Source organism: Ursus maritimus, unplaced genomic scaffold (assembly GCF_017311325.1).
Source record: "Ursus maritimus isolate PB19 unplaced genomic scaffold, ASM1731132v1 scaffold_9, whole genome shotgun sequence".
Taxonomy (NCBI): Eukaryota; Metazoa; Chordata; class Mammalia; order Carnivora; family Ursidae; genus Ursus; species Ursus maritimus.
Genome location: NW_024427107.1, coordinates 19222850 through 19241062, shown reverse-complemented (window position 1 = coordinate 19241062; position 18213 = coordinate 19222850). Strand labels below are relative to the sequence as shown.

The following is an 18213-nucleotide window of genomic DNA, read 5'->3' as shown; positions in this document are numbered from 1 at the left end:
CCTACATCCCTATGTGACAGGAAGGTTGAAGTTGTTACCAGCATTTTATAAGTAAGCACTTGTAGCTCAGGTGACAAAACTAGCAAAAGGCAGCATGAGGGCTAAGGTTGGTCTTAAGAGTTTTTAGCTCAATAATCACATCACAATGTGGCTCACACCTTTGCAAGATACTCAGTGAAAAGCTATGACCTAAATATGAAAAAGCACATTAACTAATATTACTGTTATAAGCCAAACAATTTGTAACTTATTTCAAAGTGGGAAATACGTATTAAACAACTTATTTACAAATATACTGAAACAGCTATCTCTGAAATAAAGGAATTTTCATGCAGGTCTACAATTGAGATGCAGGACAATTGTCAATAACGTGTCCATGGGTTTAGATTTTATTTTCAAACTCTTGACTTTATTCTGCTATACTGATCTACTTTCACCACTAGAAAAAATTTTTAAAGAAAAAAAAATTTATTAAATGCCATAAATCATGTAGGATGATGTATGTTTTTAGTGACATGCAAGTTTATATTTATTTAAAAGACAATCTCTACACGTAAATGCCAGTTATCATTTGTAAATGTTCCAATATTTTGTTAAAAAGAAACACAAATGAAGAATGAAGAAAATGAACCACAAATGCAATTCCAAACACAAAACGAATACTTCTAGAAGACAGTGAAGGGGGCTATGAGTTACATCTAACAAAAGCAAAGTCAGAATCCTAAAAAGTGTTTAGAATAATAATATGATAAAACAGAAGCTCAACAAAGCCATGTGCACAGGTCTGTGCTTGAATCATTTCATAACTTATGTAATTTTTGTACTCTAGCAGTTCATCTTTCAAGCGCTCCTATAAAATATGGTATCAGGAGGGAAGACAGAAATAATAAGTAATACAAACTACAGTAACCAAAGCTTCTTAGAAAGACTTTTCCTTCTTTTCAGGAAAATAGTTTGATTAACTCAGAAACCTCTATTCCACGCTCTTTTTATTATAAAAATCACACTTTCTACAATTTTATTCCTTGCTTCACGATATATTAGATCAAAAAACAAAAAATTTCATTGACCATACCTTCTAGATTGGAGTTTCTCATTGTATGTTGTACAGATCGCCTACAACAGAATTTCTTAAAGGACAGGAGGAAGGGCATTCCTGTTGGAAAATGGTGATTCATGGGCTGTATTAAAATCTAATGAACCAAAAATTGGGGATACAGGGGACTGGAATTTTTATTTAAAATAAGCTTCTTAAGCAAACCAAATTTTGAGAATCATCCCTGAATAATTAATATTTCATGAAACATACTCATATTTGTGCAAATGTGAACTCCCAGGAACGTGCAGAGTCACTTTGTAAGTGGAGAAATTGATAAGCCATGAATGAATTAATTAATGGACTAATTGGGAGTTGAAGCAAAAATCTACAAATTGTTTGGTTCTATATAGATGCCAATGTTCACCAGATTCACAGTTCTCTTAGAGCCCAAAGAGATCAAGTAATTAGAAAAATAAAAGATGTAATATTCCTAGTGCTGTATATTAATATGAATTAGTACTGTTCACATAGCAGGTGCATGTTATTTGCTGAATGAAAAAATGTGTCTGAGTGGATTTTCTCAAATGTTGCCATTGTAATCCAGAGAGACAAACACAGTGCTATTCAACTCCACTTAGAAGACACTTCAACCTGAACTTTCTTGGCATTTGTGAAGGCAAGGATGTCTCTAAAGCAAGCTGAAGTTAGAATTCAAAAATATAGGACCAAACTCTATAGCAGGGGCATTTCAGAGAATTTCTGTTACAATATACCACACAGCTCAACAGGAGTTAATATTTATTATTGAGCATGTGAAAGATATTTTCATACATCTGCACAAAGTCCTAGTTTTTCAATTATATTAATTCATTTAGGGAACCTTTAAAATATATGTGCAGATTTTTTATAATGTTTGGGTAATTGTGGTCATCAACTCGCAATGTAATTACTGGAATTTCTGAGAATGTCTTGTATTTTAAAAAGAGAGCTACTTAGACTGAGATGATCTGGGCATTATTTTATTCAGTATGTTCTAGATTTCACTGACTTCAGTGGTCCTCAAAATTGCTATACCTTAACACTCCACAAATTTGGAATATTTTAATCTCTAATATGTACTAATTCCATACTAAGTTATTTTGGTACTATGCTGAATGAGTTTCTAAGCATTATTTAAAGGAACTTTACAGATAATATTAAAGGATCCACAAATTTAATTTTGGAAAGTTCTTGACTTTTTTAAAAGAATCTTTTCCACAAAGAATCTTCATTTTAAAGTGATAACTCTTCTATTATTCTGATATTCCCAATGATCAATACTCAAAGGAAACAAAGTTTATATGTGCTTTAGACTAGTTTACATACTTAATATTATTAGAATATAAGTATAAAGATAGGTAGGTAGATAGATTTTTTTTTTAATATTTAAGTTTGTCTCCCATCTTTTTCTAACATCATTGAATGACAGCATCCATTTTTCATTAAGTGAAATACATGTTTTTATTCTGCAAATATGGGTGCTTTCTGCTATTAAGTTTATGTTTTACATAATCTGGTAAGATATTAGGGTTTTAGAAATTTAGAAATTACTGTATTCTGCAAAGAATACCAGTATAATTATACTTGTTCTTAATTACTAAATTAAAAACAAATAAAATATATTTGTAATCACCTTGTTTGCTTTTGGTAATACAATGTTAGTTTTAATTTTTATATGATTATTTAATTATATTTGTATGATTATCCTTTCTAAGACCAGAAAGTATAAATCATGACTAATGCTGTTTTCCTTTTTTAGCATCTCTGGAATGTGGTTTTTAGATATTTGCCTCATCATCAATTCTGAGAAAGCCAAAAAAAAATTTTTTTAAGTAATATACTAAAATGTGTAAGAATAATACTTGTGCCTTTCAAATAATTCTGATATTTTCAAGGGAGTATAAATTATATAGAAGATAATCAAACACATAATTGAAATTAGCACTTCATCAAGAAAAAAATAAAAAATTCATGTAAGGAAAATGAGCTTACAGTTACAAGCTGAAATATCTTTTATATTAGTGAAGTTCCTCAAATTTTCTGTGAAAGTTAATGAACTAAAAGATACATATAGGCTTTTTATAAATTCCTTGCTGTACCATTGTAATTTGTCTTTCTACTTTTAAAAATTTATTGATTTTAATAACTTCCAAAAATATGCAAATTTAATCATTGTGATCATTAATTTCCAGCATAGTTACTAAAATATTTGGGAATATCTTATATTTGAAGATGAGAACTATTTACTTTGAGATGAGTTGGCAGATACTTTATTCAATGTCTTCTGTAATTAGAGCACCAATTTCAGTGGTGTTTAAATTATTATATCTTAAAATTCCAGAAATTTGGATATTTTATTCTCTGGTATATATTAACTCCATATTAAACTACTTTTGTGCTATGAATTTAAAAGTAGTATTTAAAGCAATCTTACGGTATTTAATCTATTTAAAAAATTATAGATGCTGTATGTACTATATTTTCACATGCCCAATACACTTGGTAGAAATCCAAAAACACACAATTAAACAACCGTGAATAATTAAATATTAACCAATATGTATTATCAGTGCCAGACTCCTTAACAAACAAATTAAGGTAAGAAGTTTTACTGACTTCTACTTATTAACTGAAAGGCTTCTTTTCCCCTTTCAGCCAATTTTACTGAAGAACAATCCTTTGTTACACTATCATTAACTAATAATTATACTTCTCATTTATTTATCACTTCACAAAGTGTACAGACTACTCTCATGCACAATAAATTTTTCAGCCAGTTATACCCGATATAGACAAGTTATACACTGAAAACAGTTATAGCAAACTCATTCTACACAATGTTGCAGATTTGCAAAAGATATTTTAAATACCAGATGTCTCTTGCTTTTTACAATGATTCTTTGTACTAAAATTTGATTTCAAATAATTTTCAGGAACTCAGCATTTGTATTTTCCTCAAATATGTACAATTGCATATGTTTCTCTGGGATCAGGGTTTCAAAAAATATGGTCTTAAAATTTTTTAACAATGAACAATATGATTGAAATATAATATTAAAAGGGCATTATATAGTTTCTAAATTGATTTAGCAATATCACATCAATTGATTAGTTGTAGGGATTGAAATCTACTGGGAAATTAATAGAGACGTATAGGGCTATTGAAGATGTCAGGTCTTAAAACTGAATAACTTAATAATCATTTTACTTTACACCCATACTCATCCATATTAATCATTCATCCATTACTATATCATGACTGAAAAAAATTTTAACTTTTGTATTAACTGAAATTTTTCATGTACACTATTTGATTTCATGTAAGAGATTAACCATCATCTTAGATAAATGCATAAGTAAAATTATAAGTCATGAATTTATATATACTACTTTTGAAGAAAACTGAGCCTATATTTTAAATATAAATTTTCTAAATAATTGAATGGATAGGTATACTTGGATCTTAAAGACAAATATATTTCACATCCAAATACCATTTTACATAATTAATGAACTTCTGGGCAAAACAATCTTTTGGATACAATTTTCTGCTATATGACCTTTGTTCACCGAGACAACTAGGCAACACAATTGCATATGGGATTATTTTAGAGGATAGCCCAGTGGACCTGGGACATTCCATGTCATGGCAGAGAAATCTCATAATCTAGAGACCAGCATTAGTATTCTACAGCTGCCTATGCTGAGATATGTGGAGTTACATGGAGAAAGTCCAAACTTTCAAATATTTCTCATTCTTAAATTTTCTCAGATCACAGACTAAAATATCTAAATGAAAAAAAAAAAAATGAAGACCAGCTATTAACTGTTCACACTAGATAGTCTCCAAAACCTAACAGTCTGGTCTTTAACTTCGGAGACTGGAAACTTCAGAGGAGCTGAGATCTAGGGTGTACCAGCACAGAGTGACACCTGAGTTTTCTTAAGGAACTCCTCAATATCACTGAAGTTTATGATTTCCTCCACTCTGATGAGATACTCCTGAGGCTATCAGGAAATCCAAAGTGATTTGGAGCATGCCTGGATTTCTTCAAAAGATTATCTTTGCAAGTTAAGGATAACTGCCTTCCTGTGGATATCAGTTGACCAAGAGCTGTCATGTAAAGGAAAGGAGAAAGAGAACACTATCGGCACGAACCAATGTTGATGTACCAAAGCCAACACTGATGTTATGTGAACAACCTCCTGGCCCTTCCATTGACAGTCATGGTTCAACACTTGCCCCCTTCACTGTTACTGACCAAAGCAAAGGAACAATTTATAGGCACAGTTATGGAGCACAACAGCAAAAGAGTCCATTCCTGCAAGTGCAAACCTACAAGGGTAATGACCACACTCTGCCTCCTGAACTTCCATCTACTTGTCCTCCAGAACTCAGCTCACCACTGGAATCAGTTTCTCTATGAAACATTCCCTGGTCACTACCCCTATCTCCTCATTAGGTGTTATCCCTACATTAAACTGTGTGCTTAATCAAATTAGCACCTGTAGCAAAAACTACTAGAATGATGTATTTACATTTTTATCTCAAATACTAGAAATGTAAAGTTCCTGCAAACAGGACCCATGATTATTTTATTTTTACGTCCCTAGGACTGAGCTCAGTGCTTAGCACATGGTAAGTGCTTAGTAAACATTGGCTAAATTGAAGCTGAATGAGGGTACCACAACATCTGGCACATCCACCACATTAGTGATTTGGAGGTGGGGAGATGAGATTCCTTAAAAAACACCCAGACTTCATTGTTCTTAACAGAAAAGAAAAAAAAAAGATGAACAGCATGAAGTGAAAATGCCATGACAGTCTCCTCAATGCTAGAATGAATGCAATATTATAATATCAGAAAACGTCAGTGACCTTGCCATTACTAAGGAAATAACACCTTTGTAGGACTATGCAAGGAGACCTATACCATTTTTTATCATGATAATATTTTACTGCCATAAACACTTAAAACCCAGGAAGCTGTTTAGAAAAAAAATTTTTTCAAATGTCTATGTTTCTGAGACTACTTATTCTATGTTAAACTTATTTGCAGCTTTCATTCAAATGATTACATTATTTATTTTCTGGGACTCCTTATTCTATGTTAAACTAATTCAGAGCTTTCAAATGATTATATTAATTATTCACTTTAGTACATGGTTATGAAATATTTGGGAATTGTTTTAATGACTTAGAATAAAAAGAAAGTTCAATTTTAAAAAACTGCTATCCAAAGATTTATGGTAAAATAAAAAACATAAATTTACTTCATTTAAGATATAAAGGGTTCCCTACATACAACACTAATAAGGATTTTCATGAAAATAACAAGCCTATAAAAACATTGAAATCTTACAAACTCTCCTATAACTTATGGAAGACATAAAACACTAATTTACTATCTGCTTCTCTATATTTTACTGCATTTTTCTAAAACATCTTTGAAACAGCAGGGGAACATCTTGGGATGAGGGCTGAAATATGTATTTTGGGTATATTTTATAGACAAAAGATGTGATCAAGAAAATCATAATCAGAGAATAAAGCAGACAGACTTGAATTTTTATCACAATTGCACATGGAATAAAGCTTGAGTAGAGTCAGAAGGTAAAGTGCTGCATATACAAAGCACAAAATACAGTCTAATAAATACGTCACATGCTTGGTGATTTCACCTTAGTTCTTACATGCAACTTCATGAAAGGCTAATGTATAAAGTCTGTGTTAAATGATTTCTTTCCCCTAAGACAAAACTACTCAGAAACTTTAAAATCTCTTAATCACTACACATTTTTACAATGCCAAAGAAGAAAAAAAAGAGAAATTATTAATTTTTAAAATTACCCAGCAATTCCATTGCATCATCTTCATTATCAATATCTTCTTCTGTTACAGATGGGGTAGGGCTGTGGAGAGACTCAAAAGAATCTTGAGAGAGCATTGCTGCCAGAAGTTTCTTATGTTGCTGCTGCTGCTGTTTTAATCCTTTAGTCTTGGGCTCCACCTTTAAGCTGAAGAAATATTTCCATGTTAGTTTTGAATAATGACAACTCTATCAATTAGCTGTGGTAAATAAAGAAACCTACAACCAAATTTTCATTCGATTATTTTGCTATATAAAATTATACTCATATTAGTAATATTTTCCCTAAGGATAACAGAAATATAGACTGTCTTCTTTCCTAGATATCCTTTGGTACCTCATTAACCAACTCCCAAGTGGGTATAGGTGAGATATATGGCAAACTGACACTCCTGCCCCATTTAAGGGGGGAGGTGATAATCAGCTCCTACCAGTTGTCACCATGTCGTAATGCAGGCCCACTGTTAATGGATTTTTAAAAATTTTTTTAGAAAGAGGAAGCAGAAAGTCCAGATTATTATGTGAAATTCCTTGACTTACAAACAAATCCATTTGAAACAAAATGAATGTAATGGGATAACTATTTTAACATACTATGACAAGATTATTTTTTAAAAGATGTTATTTATTTATTTGAGAGAAAGAGAAAGAGCACAAGTGAAGTGGAGGGGCAGGGGGAGAGGGAGAAGCAGACTTTTCACTTAGCAGGGAGCGCAGCGTGGGGATTGATCCCTGGACACCAAGATCATGACCTGAGCCAAAGGCAGAAAGCTTAACCGACTAAGCCACCCAGGCACCCTTGACAAGATTATTTTAAATGAAAATTTTAATTTCTTTTTTAAAAAAAGATTATTTATTTGAGAGAGAGCACGAGCAGGGGGAGAGGTAGAGAGAGAATCCTCAAGCAGACTCCCCACTGAGCACGGAGTGTGACATAGGGCTCAACCCAGGGCCCTAAAATCATGATCTGAGTTGCAATCAAGAGTCTGCTGCTTAACCACCTGAGCCACCCACATACCAGAAAATTTTAATTTCTGATTAAAATAAATTTCCTCATTTTCCTATCATGCTGCCTAGATCTTGGGGTAGGATGAGGTAAAAGAAAGGATGGATCCAGAACTGGCAATTAAATGTTTCTCAGTTTCTTCCAGTCTAGAGAGTCTTTGTAAATTTGGAAGAGTTTCTTTGTGATAAAGCTGGGCTCCTTTGGGCAAATGCTGTCTTTCATGGTCTCTCTCCCCCAACTTCTCGAGATGGTATCTGACTGGACAACTTACAAGTCCAAACAACAATCATACATAGTTTCAAAAACTGTCCCAAAGTTCTTTTCTTCTCTGCAATCCAATTTCTTTTCATGTTATTGCCCAAAGGAAGGAAATGCCAAATGGCACCCCATAAAAGAAAAACACGTGATGTAGAGGAAGTCTTCCCCAGGCAGGATGGAAAGATAACCTTTTTAAAAGGTATTCAGAAGGAAGGCCCATAAGGCAAGTGGGTTAAATGTATTGTCCCCACTGCCACCAGGCCAAAATGCAGAGGAAGCTTGGTAAAAAACAAAAACAAAATTTTTGAAACTTTTTCAGGGCACATATCAGAACATTTCAAGCTGTCTTAATAGAAGTACCAGGTTCAACACTGTTTAAGAAGAGGATGGAAACAGCAAAATGACATTGTATGTCATCAGTGGGCAAAGATCAATCAGCCCCACCTCACTGGTTCACCTCCAAGTTACGGTGAATATGTTAGAGAAGGTCAGAGGAAATAGGGAGAAAAAAGCACTTATTTTTGCATGTTAATGTTAGTTAATAAATGTAGAAGGAATGACAGAATTAGAAAATCACCATTTGGCAACCACCGACATTATAGTAACTGTTCAGGCAAGAATGATCAGTGGATACTAATGTCCTTTGCTGAAAGATTGTTAGGGGAGGTGGACAATAAAAAATCTCAAGGTGTTTTCAACAAATCACTAACATTTTTAATCAATTTTTTGGCTCTGATATAATTATAGATTTACATGTTGTTCTAAGAAATAATACAGAGAGATCCTGTGCACTCTTTACACTGTTTCCTTCAATACATTATCTTATAAAACTATAGTGCAATATTATAACCAGGATCCTGACAATAATATGATTCTCCAATCTTATTCAGATTTCCCATTTTAATTGTACTCATTTGTGTGTGTATGCCCGTGTGTCTATTTAGTTCTAGATAACTTTAGTACTTGTGTAGGTTTGTGTATCACATATCCATCACCAGAATCAACATACAGACCATTTCAAACACCACAAGGCTCTTTTCTAACCACTCCTGCTTTCCTCCATATGTCTTCTTCCCCATCTCTAATCCCTGGCAACCACTAGTCTATTCTCCATTCTTTTATTTTTGTCATTTCAAGAATATTATATAAATGGGATCATACAATTTTAAGACTGGCTTTTTTCAGGCAGTCTAAATCCCTGGAGATTCACTCATGCTGTCGCATGTATCAATAATCCATTCCTTTTCTTAGCTATATAGTATTCCATGGCATGGATATACTTCAGTTCATCTAACCATTCACACATTGAAGGACACCTCAGTTAAGTTTTTTAGCTATTATGATGGAGTTGCTATGAACATTCGTATACGTGCTTTTGTGTGAACATAAGTTTTCATTTATTTGAGACAAGTGCCCAAGGGTGCAACTGCTGGGTCATATGGTATTTGCATGGTTAGTTTTATATAAAACTCCCATATTGTTTTCCAGAGTGACTATGACATTTACATTCCTGGAAGGGTCATTAGTTGAACATGAGAAGTGCTGGAGGTTTGAGGAGACAAGAAAAGGCATGCAATCATCGTTGAGGAGCATGGACATGTGAACAGACTAGGTGAATGCAGAGTACCTGTGGGCAGGATCAATGACCTCCTGAAGTTTGGTGGTCATGAATTCACAGTGATACCAGTCAGTGTGGCCATGTGTTCTTCTCCAGTCTATGCCAGTTCAGCCACAGAACAGGCAAAGAATTAGATTTAAATAGGATAGTTTTACCACACAGGAGAAACAAAGGACAAGAGAGGTAAGGGAACTAGCGTATATTCAATAAAAAGATCACAATAATGAGCCAGAAATAAAAACTGGATGAGTGGCAAGGAAAACTCAGTGGAACCAGCATATTTGGGTCCCAGTAAATTACTGCTGGGTACCACAGGGAATGAACTAGAAAGACAGGAGGTGTAGCCAGAGTGAAATATATAGATATTGACATTAGGGTTTGCAGTTCATAATCATGAGGCCTAGATATAACAGAGGGAATAAGTGACTGAAGTAGGTGGAATTCAGGATCAGTGGTGAAGAGTAGGCAAAGGAAGCAGAGGCTAGGTTTGGGGAAGAATCATCAATGTGAGATACTAACTCCATCAAGATAGGAAGGGTGTTGGGGAAAGTGACAGTTGAGCCAGATGCTTGCGTATTTAGGAAAAAGGGAATGACCTGGGAATTGATAAATTATTGCTACAAGAAGTGGTGGAAGATTACCATGTGTAAAACATGAAATTCAGAGCCAGAGGCTTTTTTAGGGGGAAGGGAGACAGCAAGGTCTGCAAGCAGGAAAGGGGAGCAAGGATGACACCTTCCTCTTTTCCAGCTCTGTAACATATAGACTGTAGAAGTGAAAACTACAACATTAGAGAGAAAATAGCACCCTGCCTCAGGGAAGCAGGGCTCTTACTGCAGACAAGTGGTAAGTGGGATGGAGAGGGGTGGGGTGTAGGGTCTTTCTATGAACACTTAGGGTTCTGGGCTCCCTCTCATCCTGACTTCAAACCAAAACTTTAATTCTTAGAACTCCTTTCTGAAGAAAGCTGGCATAGCAAAGCATTTAAGGGCACAGAATTTGCAGCGAGAGAGACTCGCTCAGCTACTTAATAGTTGTACAATCTTGGGACAGTGATGCAACTACTTTGGGACTTAGCTTCCTTATGCCTAAAATACAGATAGTTTCATGAGGATGAAATGAAGTAAGAGATAAAAAGCACACACAGCAGCCACTAAATGGTAACTAATATCATTATGTGCTCAACGAACACAATGTGCAGCATCCTAGATATTTACATGTCTTTCCTTGAGCAGTAATATCCCACACAGAAAGAAAGGGAATCAGAAAGGGGCCTTAGGAAGAAGAGCAGTTAATACTTCAGTGAAACTACAGATAAAAGGCTGGTATCTAAGATCTATAAAGAACTTCTCAAACTCAATACACGAGAAACAAATAAATCAAAAAAATGGGCAGAAGATACGAACAGACACTTTTCCAATGAAGACATACAAATGGCTAACAGACACATGAAAAAATGTTCAAAATCAGTAGCCATCAGGGAAATTCAAATCAAAACCACCTTGAGATACCACCTTACATCAGTTAGAATGGCAAAAATGGACAAGGCAGGAAACAACAAATGTTGGAGAGGATGTGGAGAAAGGGGATCCCTCCTACATTGTTGGTAGGAATGCAAGTTGGTACAGCCACTATGGAAAACAGTGTGGAGGTCCCTTAAAAAGTTAAAAATAGAGCTACCCTATGACCCAGCAATTGCACTACTGGGTATTTACCCCAAAGACACAGACGTAATGAAGAGAAGGGCCATATGCACCCCAATGTTCATAGCAGCATTGTCCTCAATAGCTAAATCGTGGAAGGAGAAGAGATGCCCTTCAACAGACAAATGGATAAAGAAGATGTGGCCCATATATACAATGGAATATTCCTCAGCCATCAGAAAGAATGATTACCCAACATTTGCAGCAACATGGACGGGACTGGAGGAGATTATGCTAAGTGAAATAAGTCTAGCAGAGAAAGACAATTATCATATGGTTTCACTCATTTATGGAACATAAGAAATAGCAGGAAGATCAGTAGGCGAAGGAAGGGAAGAATGAAGGGGGGGTAAACAGAAGGAGGAATGAACCACGAGAGACTACGGATTCTGGGAAACAAACTGAGGGCTTCAGAGGGGAATGGGCTAGCCCAGTGATGGGTATTAAGGAGGGCACGTATTGCATGGAGCACTGGGTGTTATACGCAAACAATGAATCATGGAACACTACATCGAAAACTAATGATGTACTGTATGGTGACGAACATAACATAATAAAAAATTAAAAAGAAAAATAAAAAAAATACTTCAATGTGATGTTAATACACTCTAGGACTACATTTTACTTTGGTTCAAAAAGATAAATTCTAAACCAGATCAGATGGAAAAGGATGGCTTAATGTCCACCCCCCCACCTCAGCTTACCTCTCCAGGTGGAAACTTCCTCCCCCTCCTGATGGCCTGCATTCTGACCATTTGTTCCCCTCCTCCTGACCCCACTCTTCCCTGGGTGCCTGACCCTGCTATATTTTGTTTCACGTTCTTGCTTCTGAACACAGGTTGGTAAGTATTAGTTTTATCTGACCCCAGGTGCTCTTTTTGGTGGAAAACTGGATTATTCCTCTCTTGACCAATCTCCTAAGCTTGTTTAGTTCACCATTGCAGCCTAGCAGGTAGAATCAGCCCTTCTTCTCGACTCTAGTCAGAAATTAAAGGACTCTCTTTGCAATAAGGCCCAGGTTGTTGAAGAGATCATAAAAAGTTTCACACTGAATTGTTGCATTTTGGTTTATGTATAAGAGCTCTTTTTTTTTTTACATGTCTAGATGTGATGTTTTCATAATTAATTTAGCAGATATTTATTAAGTGCTTTTTATATTCCAGGGATTGTAGCTGTACTACAGAAATAAGACATATTTCCTTGTCATTCTCCTCATTTGAAAGTCTGTACTTTGAAAAAAGAAAAAAAAGAAAGTAAGTACTTTGAATCTAGGATGTTCTTTTTCATATTGTTTTCACCCAGTATCTAGCATAAATTCATTTTTTCTTCCTGAACCCCATTTTTAACACACTAAATAAAGTAATAATTAATTTAAGAAGATGTATTTGAGTCTTCCAACTTGACAGATATGAAAATCGAGGGAAATATATTGGTAGTGAAATAGAAAAAGGAAAACTATGTAGATTGGGATGTCGAAGATACAGAACAAATGGCAGATTATAAATGCATAACTCCTATTCAATAACGAAAAATGACCAAGATCATTTCATGAAGGTTGAAGCAAGTGTTTCCCAGAGTCTCATTAAAATACATGGTTTGGTCATGAAGATAGTGCTAGGCTATGAGTCCTAGACACTAAGTCCAAAATGTTGCCTGTCTTAGACCACCTATGAGTCTATTAGTCCATAGGTAACTAGCAATGTGTTTCATAAAATAATAACTTGAGTTAGGATATGTATTTCTTAAAGAAATAAATGAATAAATCAGAAAGAACAAATTTTGAACACATCAAAATGACCTCATCAACATTCTGAAATAAATGCATGATTTAGTTACATACATTTTGGCTTTAAAGAAGAAATGTGTGAGTCATAAGTACATTCTTTGTATGTTTTAGATATTTTTAAGGCCTTTGTTCTTTGATTCCTTTGACAAATTTTTGATTAATCAATATTCTTTCCGCTTAAAATTTACATATTAGAATATCCCTAAATTACTAAGCTTAATTCAGTCTCTGACATATGTATTACATATTTTCCATCATGTCCACAATAGCCAGAATCTGACAATGTTAAGGTTCTTTGTCCTTGGACTTCTTATGTAAAATCGTGCCCTTTATTAATTTTCTTCCTTCTTATTCTGGTTTATTTCCCATCTTGTCACTTACCACTACTTGAATTTATGGTATATATTTGTATATTTACTTGTTTATTATTTGTCTCTTGCTGCCAATTGAGGAAGCTCTAAAAGAAGGGGAGCATTTCCAGGCTTTGTTAACAAACACATCGGAAGCAATTAGGAGCTTTAATGAAAAGAAACATTTCTTAATGGAAAGTGAATTTAGCTTTTATTTTAATATTTAATACATATTTCTAAATTGTAAGATTTTCTATTCATTTTATGGCATATTTACCATCTAATAACAATGCTCACTTAACAAATAAAGCCAATTCACCAGATCTATAATATTTATTGATATTATTCTTGCTTTAATAAAGTGGTTAAGCTCAGAGGAGCTTCATTAGGCTTTCAAAGCTTGATAAGCCTATTTACAAACTCACACTACAAATTTAGCTAGTAATTTTAGGAAATCCGTTACCCAGCTACTGCAAAGTTTAATTAAAATGGCTTAAAATAGAAAAAAAAGATGGCTTAAAACAGAATTATATAGATCTATTACACTCAATTTTTAGTTATATTTACATTATCAACATGTGATTTTTAATATCTTTAAATGTGCAATAAACACACAGGATTTCCCACTAAATGGCTAGATAAGTCACAGCAATTCATGCCAACCAGTAGTATCAGAAAGCCTTCAATCATTCCCCTATGTATTCACCTCTCTCGTTTATAAATCCCTGTTCTTTTTCTTGCTTAGATGCTTTAATTTCTTTCTTAAACTTACTTAATAGAACCTTTTGGAAAATCTAAGAAAGATGTATCAGGAAAATGCCCATGTGCGCAGAACATTGTCCACATAATTTAATTTCAAGAGATTCACCGATCTCTTGGGTCCATCCAGAGACCACGGAGGAGTCAGGGACTACATATCAGTCGCTCTTGTCTTATCCTATTAGTTTCTCCATAAGGCCCTCATAACTGCTTTAATTTTAACCAGCACTTAACCCTTCAGGTGACAGCTCTGTGTACTAAAGTTGCTGACCCTCTTCATACAACATTCCATATGCAAGACCTAAAGAGAAAAGTTGGCTATGCACTAGAGATGGAGTGTTGTAATGACAGCCATTCAAATAAGACTTGAGCAATTAACAACAGGAAAAACTGTAAGAGGAAAGGGCAAAAAGTTAGGATAGACTACAAACAACCCTTCTTATAAATAAGCTTTATTTAGCAGATGTCTACTCACAGTCTTCTATGTGCCTCCTTCACTCACATAACAGATGTCTATTGGTAATGACAATGCGCCAGGCCCAGTAGGGGAGAGAAAAATGGAAGAAGTCATCCTTGAAAATTAAATCTTCTTCCAAAGCCTAGAATACCACTTAGCCTGTTAATGTTGAAGACTGTTATACTACAAGTTCATTACTATTTAAAGACAAAATCTAATGCTTTAGTTATAGCCTCCAGAGTCAAAAAATTTCTCCCCAATCCATTTTTATTCATCCAAGTCAAATCTGATGCTATGTGAGTTCCTGGTATAAATTCGGAATCCTGTTTGGTATTAGAAGATGGGAGAGATACAGTTTCTAACCCATAGTTTATTGCTATTCTTTAAATTAAGTTCAAATATGCATGCATTCTTTCTGCTCTGATGGGGCACTGGGGTGGGATTTCACCTGTCTTCAATTCATAGGGAATACCTCAATTCATAATTTAAAGATAGAGAACAGTAACACTAAGAACAACTTTTCACAACAAATACTTGAGAGAGCTCCTCATGGGTTGAGTTTTCTGGGAAAGGGATTTGACTAGGATTGAAGGAAGATTTCTCTTTATTGGGTATTCAAGAGGGAATCAGAGCTCACTGAAGCTAGGAAGAAAATAGAAGCACTAACATTTGCAATAAATAGCTCCGATTATTATTATGACTAAATGAAAGCAAAATGAAAGTTGACATTTCTCTACTTTACATTAAAGATCCAGCAATGACTAAAGATAAAGGTCTAGTGGGTTTCATAAGTCTGGTATTAAAAATAAAATTACCCTCATTGACAGGTGAAATTGATCTGGCATTTCACAAAAGAAGGTAAATGGATTTTTTAAAATGGTTTTCTTCTCCTTACACAGGACACTTCAACTATTTAAATAATTTAAAAGTTATTTCTCATGGAAATAGAATCAATTTTCTATATGCCTGAAGCACATTAATGAGTATTCTGAATTTCCTTCCTTCTAGCCAAGTGATAAGTCAAAGTAAAAAACCCCTGAAAGCTATTACATTGTAGAAAATACAATTTTCTCCTTGAGAAAGAATAGTTATCGGTTGCTGCTAAATTTAATGTAGGAAATACAAAGTTACTGTGGCTATACTATGTGTAGGAAAAACTCTTCGGTGCTACTAGCTGACTAGTAGCACCCAAAGAAAGTTTTGGCTCTCCCACATTGAATTCATGAGTTTAATTTAAACCCATTTTCTCAGGCTTGTGTAAAACATGCCTCCATAATGCTTTTTCACTCCAACTTCCTTGTGGAGGTTTTCATTTTGGGGTTTTTACTCACTGCAGTTGGTATTACAAAACAAGAAAAAGGTGGTTCTGAATATACTTTTTCTAATAGATATGATCTGGACATTTCAAAACTGCTTCACTTCTATCAGCATCTCCTACCACCATTTTGAGCATCAAAGAACTAAGTGGAATATGGACTTTCAAATTCACAAATCATAAATACTTCCAAAATTAAACATAGAAAATGAAAAGAATTATGTTCATAGTTACGAACTCTAAATTTAAATCGTTCTAAACCAAGGTTTTTCTCTCTTATTCTACATTAACTCTGCTTCGTGTGGGCTATTATACATTTAATAGTTTTCTTCTCCTTGATCAACTACATCTCTCTGGTAAATGAGAAGCCCTTCATCTCCAGTTCTTAATAGTCAGCCACTCCCTGCTTAGCAATATAGTGGGTCTTGACTGACAGCCTATGTCTTTGAAATTATTTCTCTATTTGGTTTTAGTAGCAAAGAGATGGTGATTTTCTTAAATATAAAGAAAAAATTAAAACCAAATCTAAAAGCAAATCTACTAAAACTTTAATTTTAAAAACAGAAAAATTAATTTTTATATTATATGGAACTCAACATAATTTTCTATATAAAATCGCTAAGTCATTTCATCAAAATCACACCCTTGGATTTATTTCCCCATTAGCTTTTAACAATCAACAATACTCAGAATCTTAGAAGGCATCTCATCTCACCTTCCTGCAGGGCTAGAGCTATTATCTTCATTTTCCCATTGTTCATTTTTATTTCTTGGAACTGGGGGCTGTAGCATTTCAGCGGCTAGTGGGTCAGCATCGTTCTCTTCTCGACCAATCCATTCTCCAATCACACGGGGTCTCAGAAGAGAAGAATTGAACGCTATTGTTTCCTAAAGAGGAGAAAAGAATGTATTGACTCAGATGACTTATTCTTATTAATGGGACAACAGGGAAATAATTTTGTCTAGAATTTCAACTGCCTCTGCAAATGAAAATGTTCTTTTTCTCTTTCCGAATTGACTTAAAATTTCAGGTCCCTCCATTTCTATTAGGTGACTTACTCTATGTAATTTGTGCTGACTCCTGAAGGTCACTGTGGCAAAGGATCCAGGAGTGAAATCTTTCATTTGGAAGGCTTCATGTGTGTTCTCAGGAAGGAGGAGCCAAGACTAGCATTTGTGACAGAAGGAAAAGTGTGTGGTAAGGCTCCCATAGTGAAAGAGCTTAGCATTGCTGGGAAATTGTAAGTAATTTCTTATGAGGAAACTGGTGTGAGGTCAGGGAATAAAGTCTAGAAACAGTGGTGGAAGGATGGATTGCCTCCAATGGTGGAACAGTCTGGACTTGCAGGGATCCAGTAGAGGTTGGAAGCAGGGCAATATCAATGACAGATATGGTGTGCTAATTCAAAAAATGTTAAAGTGATCTCTATAGATTTTCATATGATGTGGGTATTAAAATGATACTTAAACTATTTAAAACATATAATAATATGAAAGGTACTAGAATACTGAATATGTGTATTGCTAGAGATATCTCAGTAAGTGGGAAAAAGGATTAAAAGCAATGCCTACTCTATGATCTTAGTTTTGTTGTAAAAATTCATAAGTGTATATCAATATTTTGTGCTGATCTCAAGCCTCTCAATAACCAATGTTGTGGTTCTTACGATTGCAAGATGCCCTTCAGCAATAGCCATCAGGAAACTTTGAAAAATTAAAAGTTTATTGCTTATAAGACCTGCAAATTACACAGCACACCTGGGAGCCACACAGTGAGGACACTGATAGAGAAAGAGAGAGAGAGAGCTAGCAATCACAGTGCTGGGGTTCTGCTTTTATTGGGGTTGAGGGTGGAAACCTAGGGTTTTGTGGGTTCACTCAATTGGTCAATTTAAAAAATAAGAATGGGAATTAAAAGCATGGGGAGAGAAAAAGCAAGTGGCCCAAATGGTCAGTAATTGAAATCAACCAAGATCTCTAAAACAAAAGAGCTTCAGTCAGGGGAGGTGGACC

At 34.6% G+C, this 18213-nt stretch overlaps 1 protein-coding gene across 1 annotated transcript in view; it reads right to left on the bottom strand.

The window, feature by feature from the left end:
* Positions 1 to 18213, bottom strand: part of CUNH8orf34 (chromosome unknown C8orf34 homolog) — a 353639-nt gene that overhangs the window by 210859 nt on the left and 124567 nt on the right. The window contains 2 exon segments of the mRNA XM_008710771.2: positions 6930 to 7096; positions 16916 to 17088. Coding sequence (XP_008708993.2) covers positions 6930 to 7096; positions 16916 to 17088 — 340 coding nt within the window.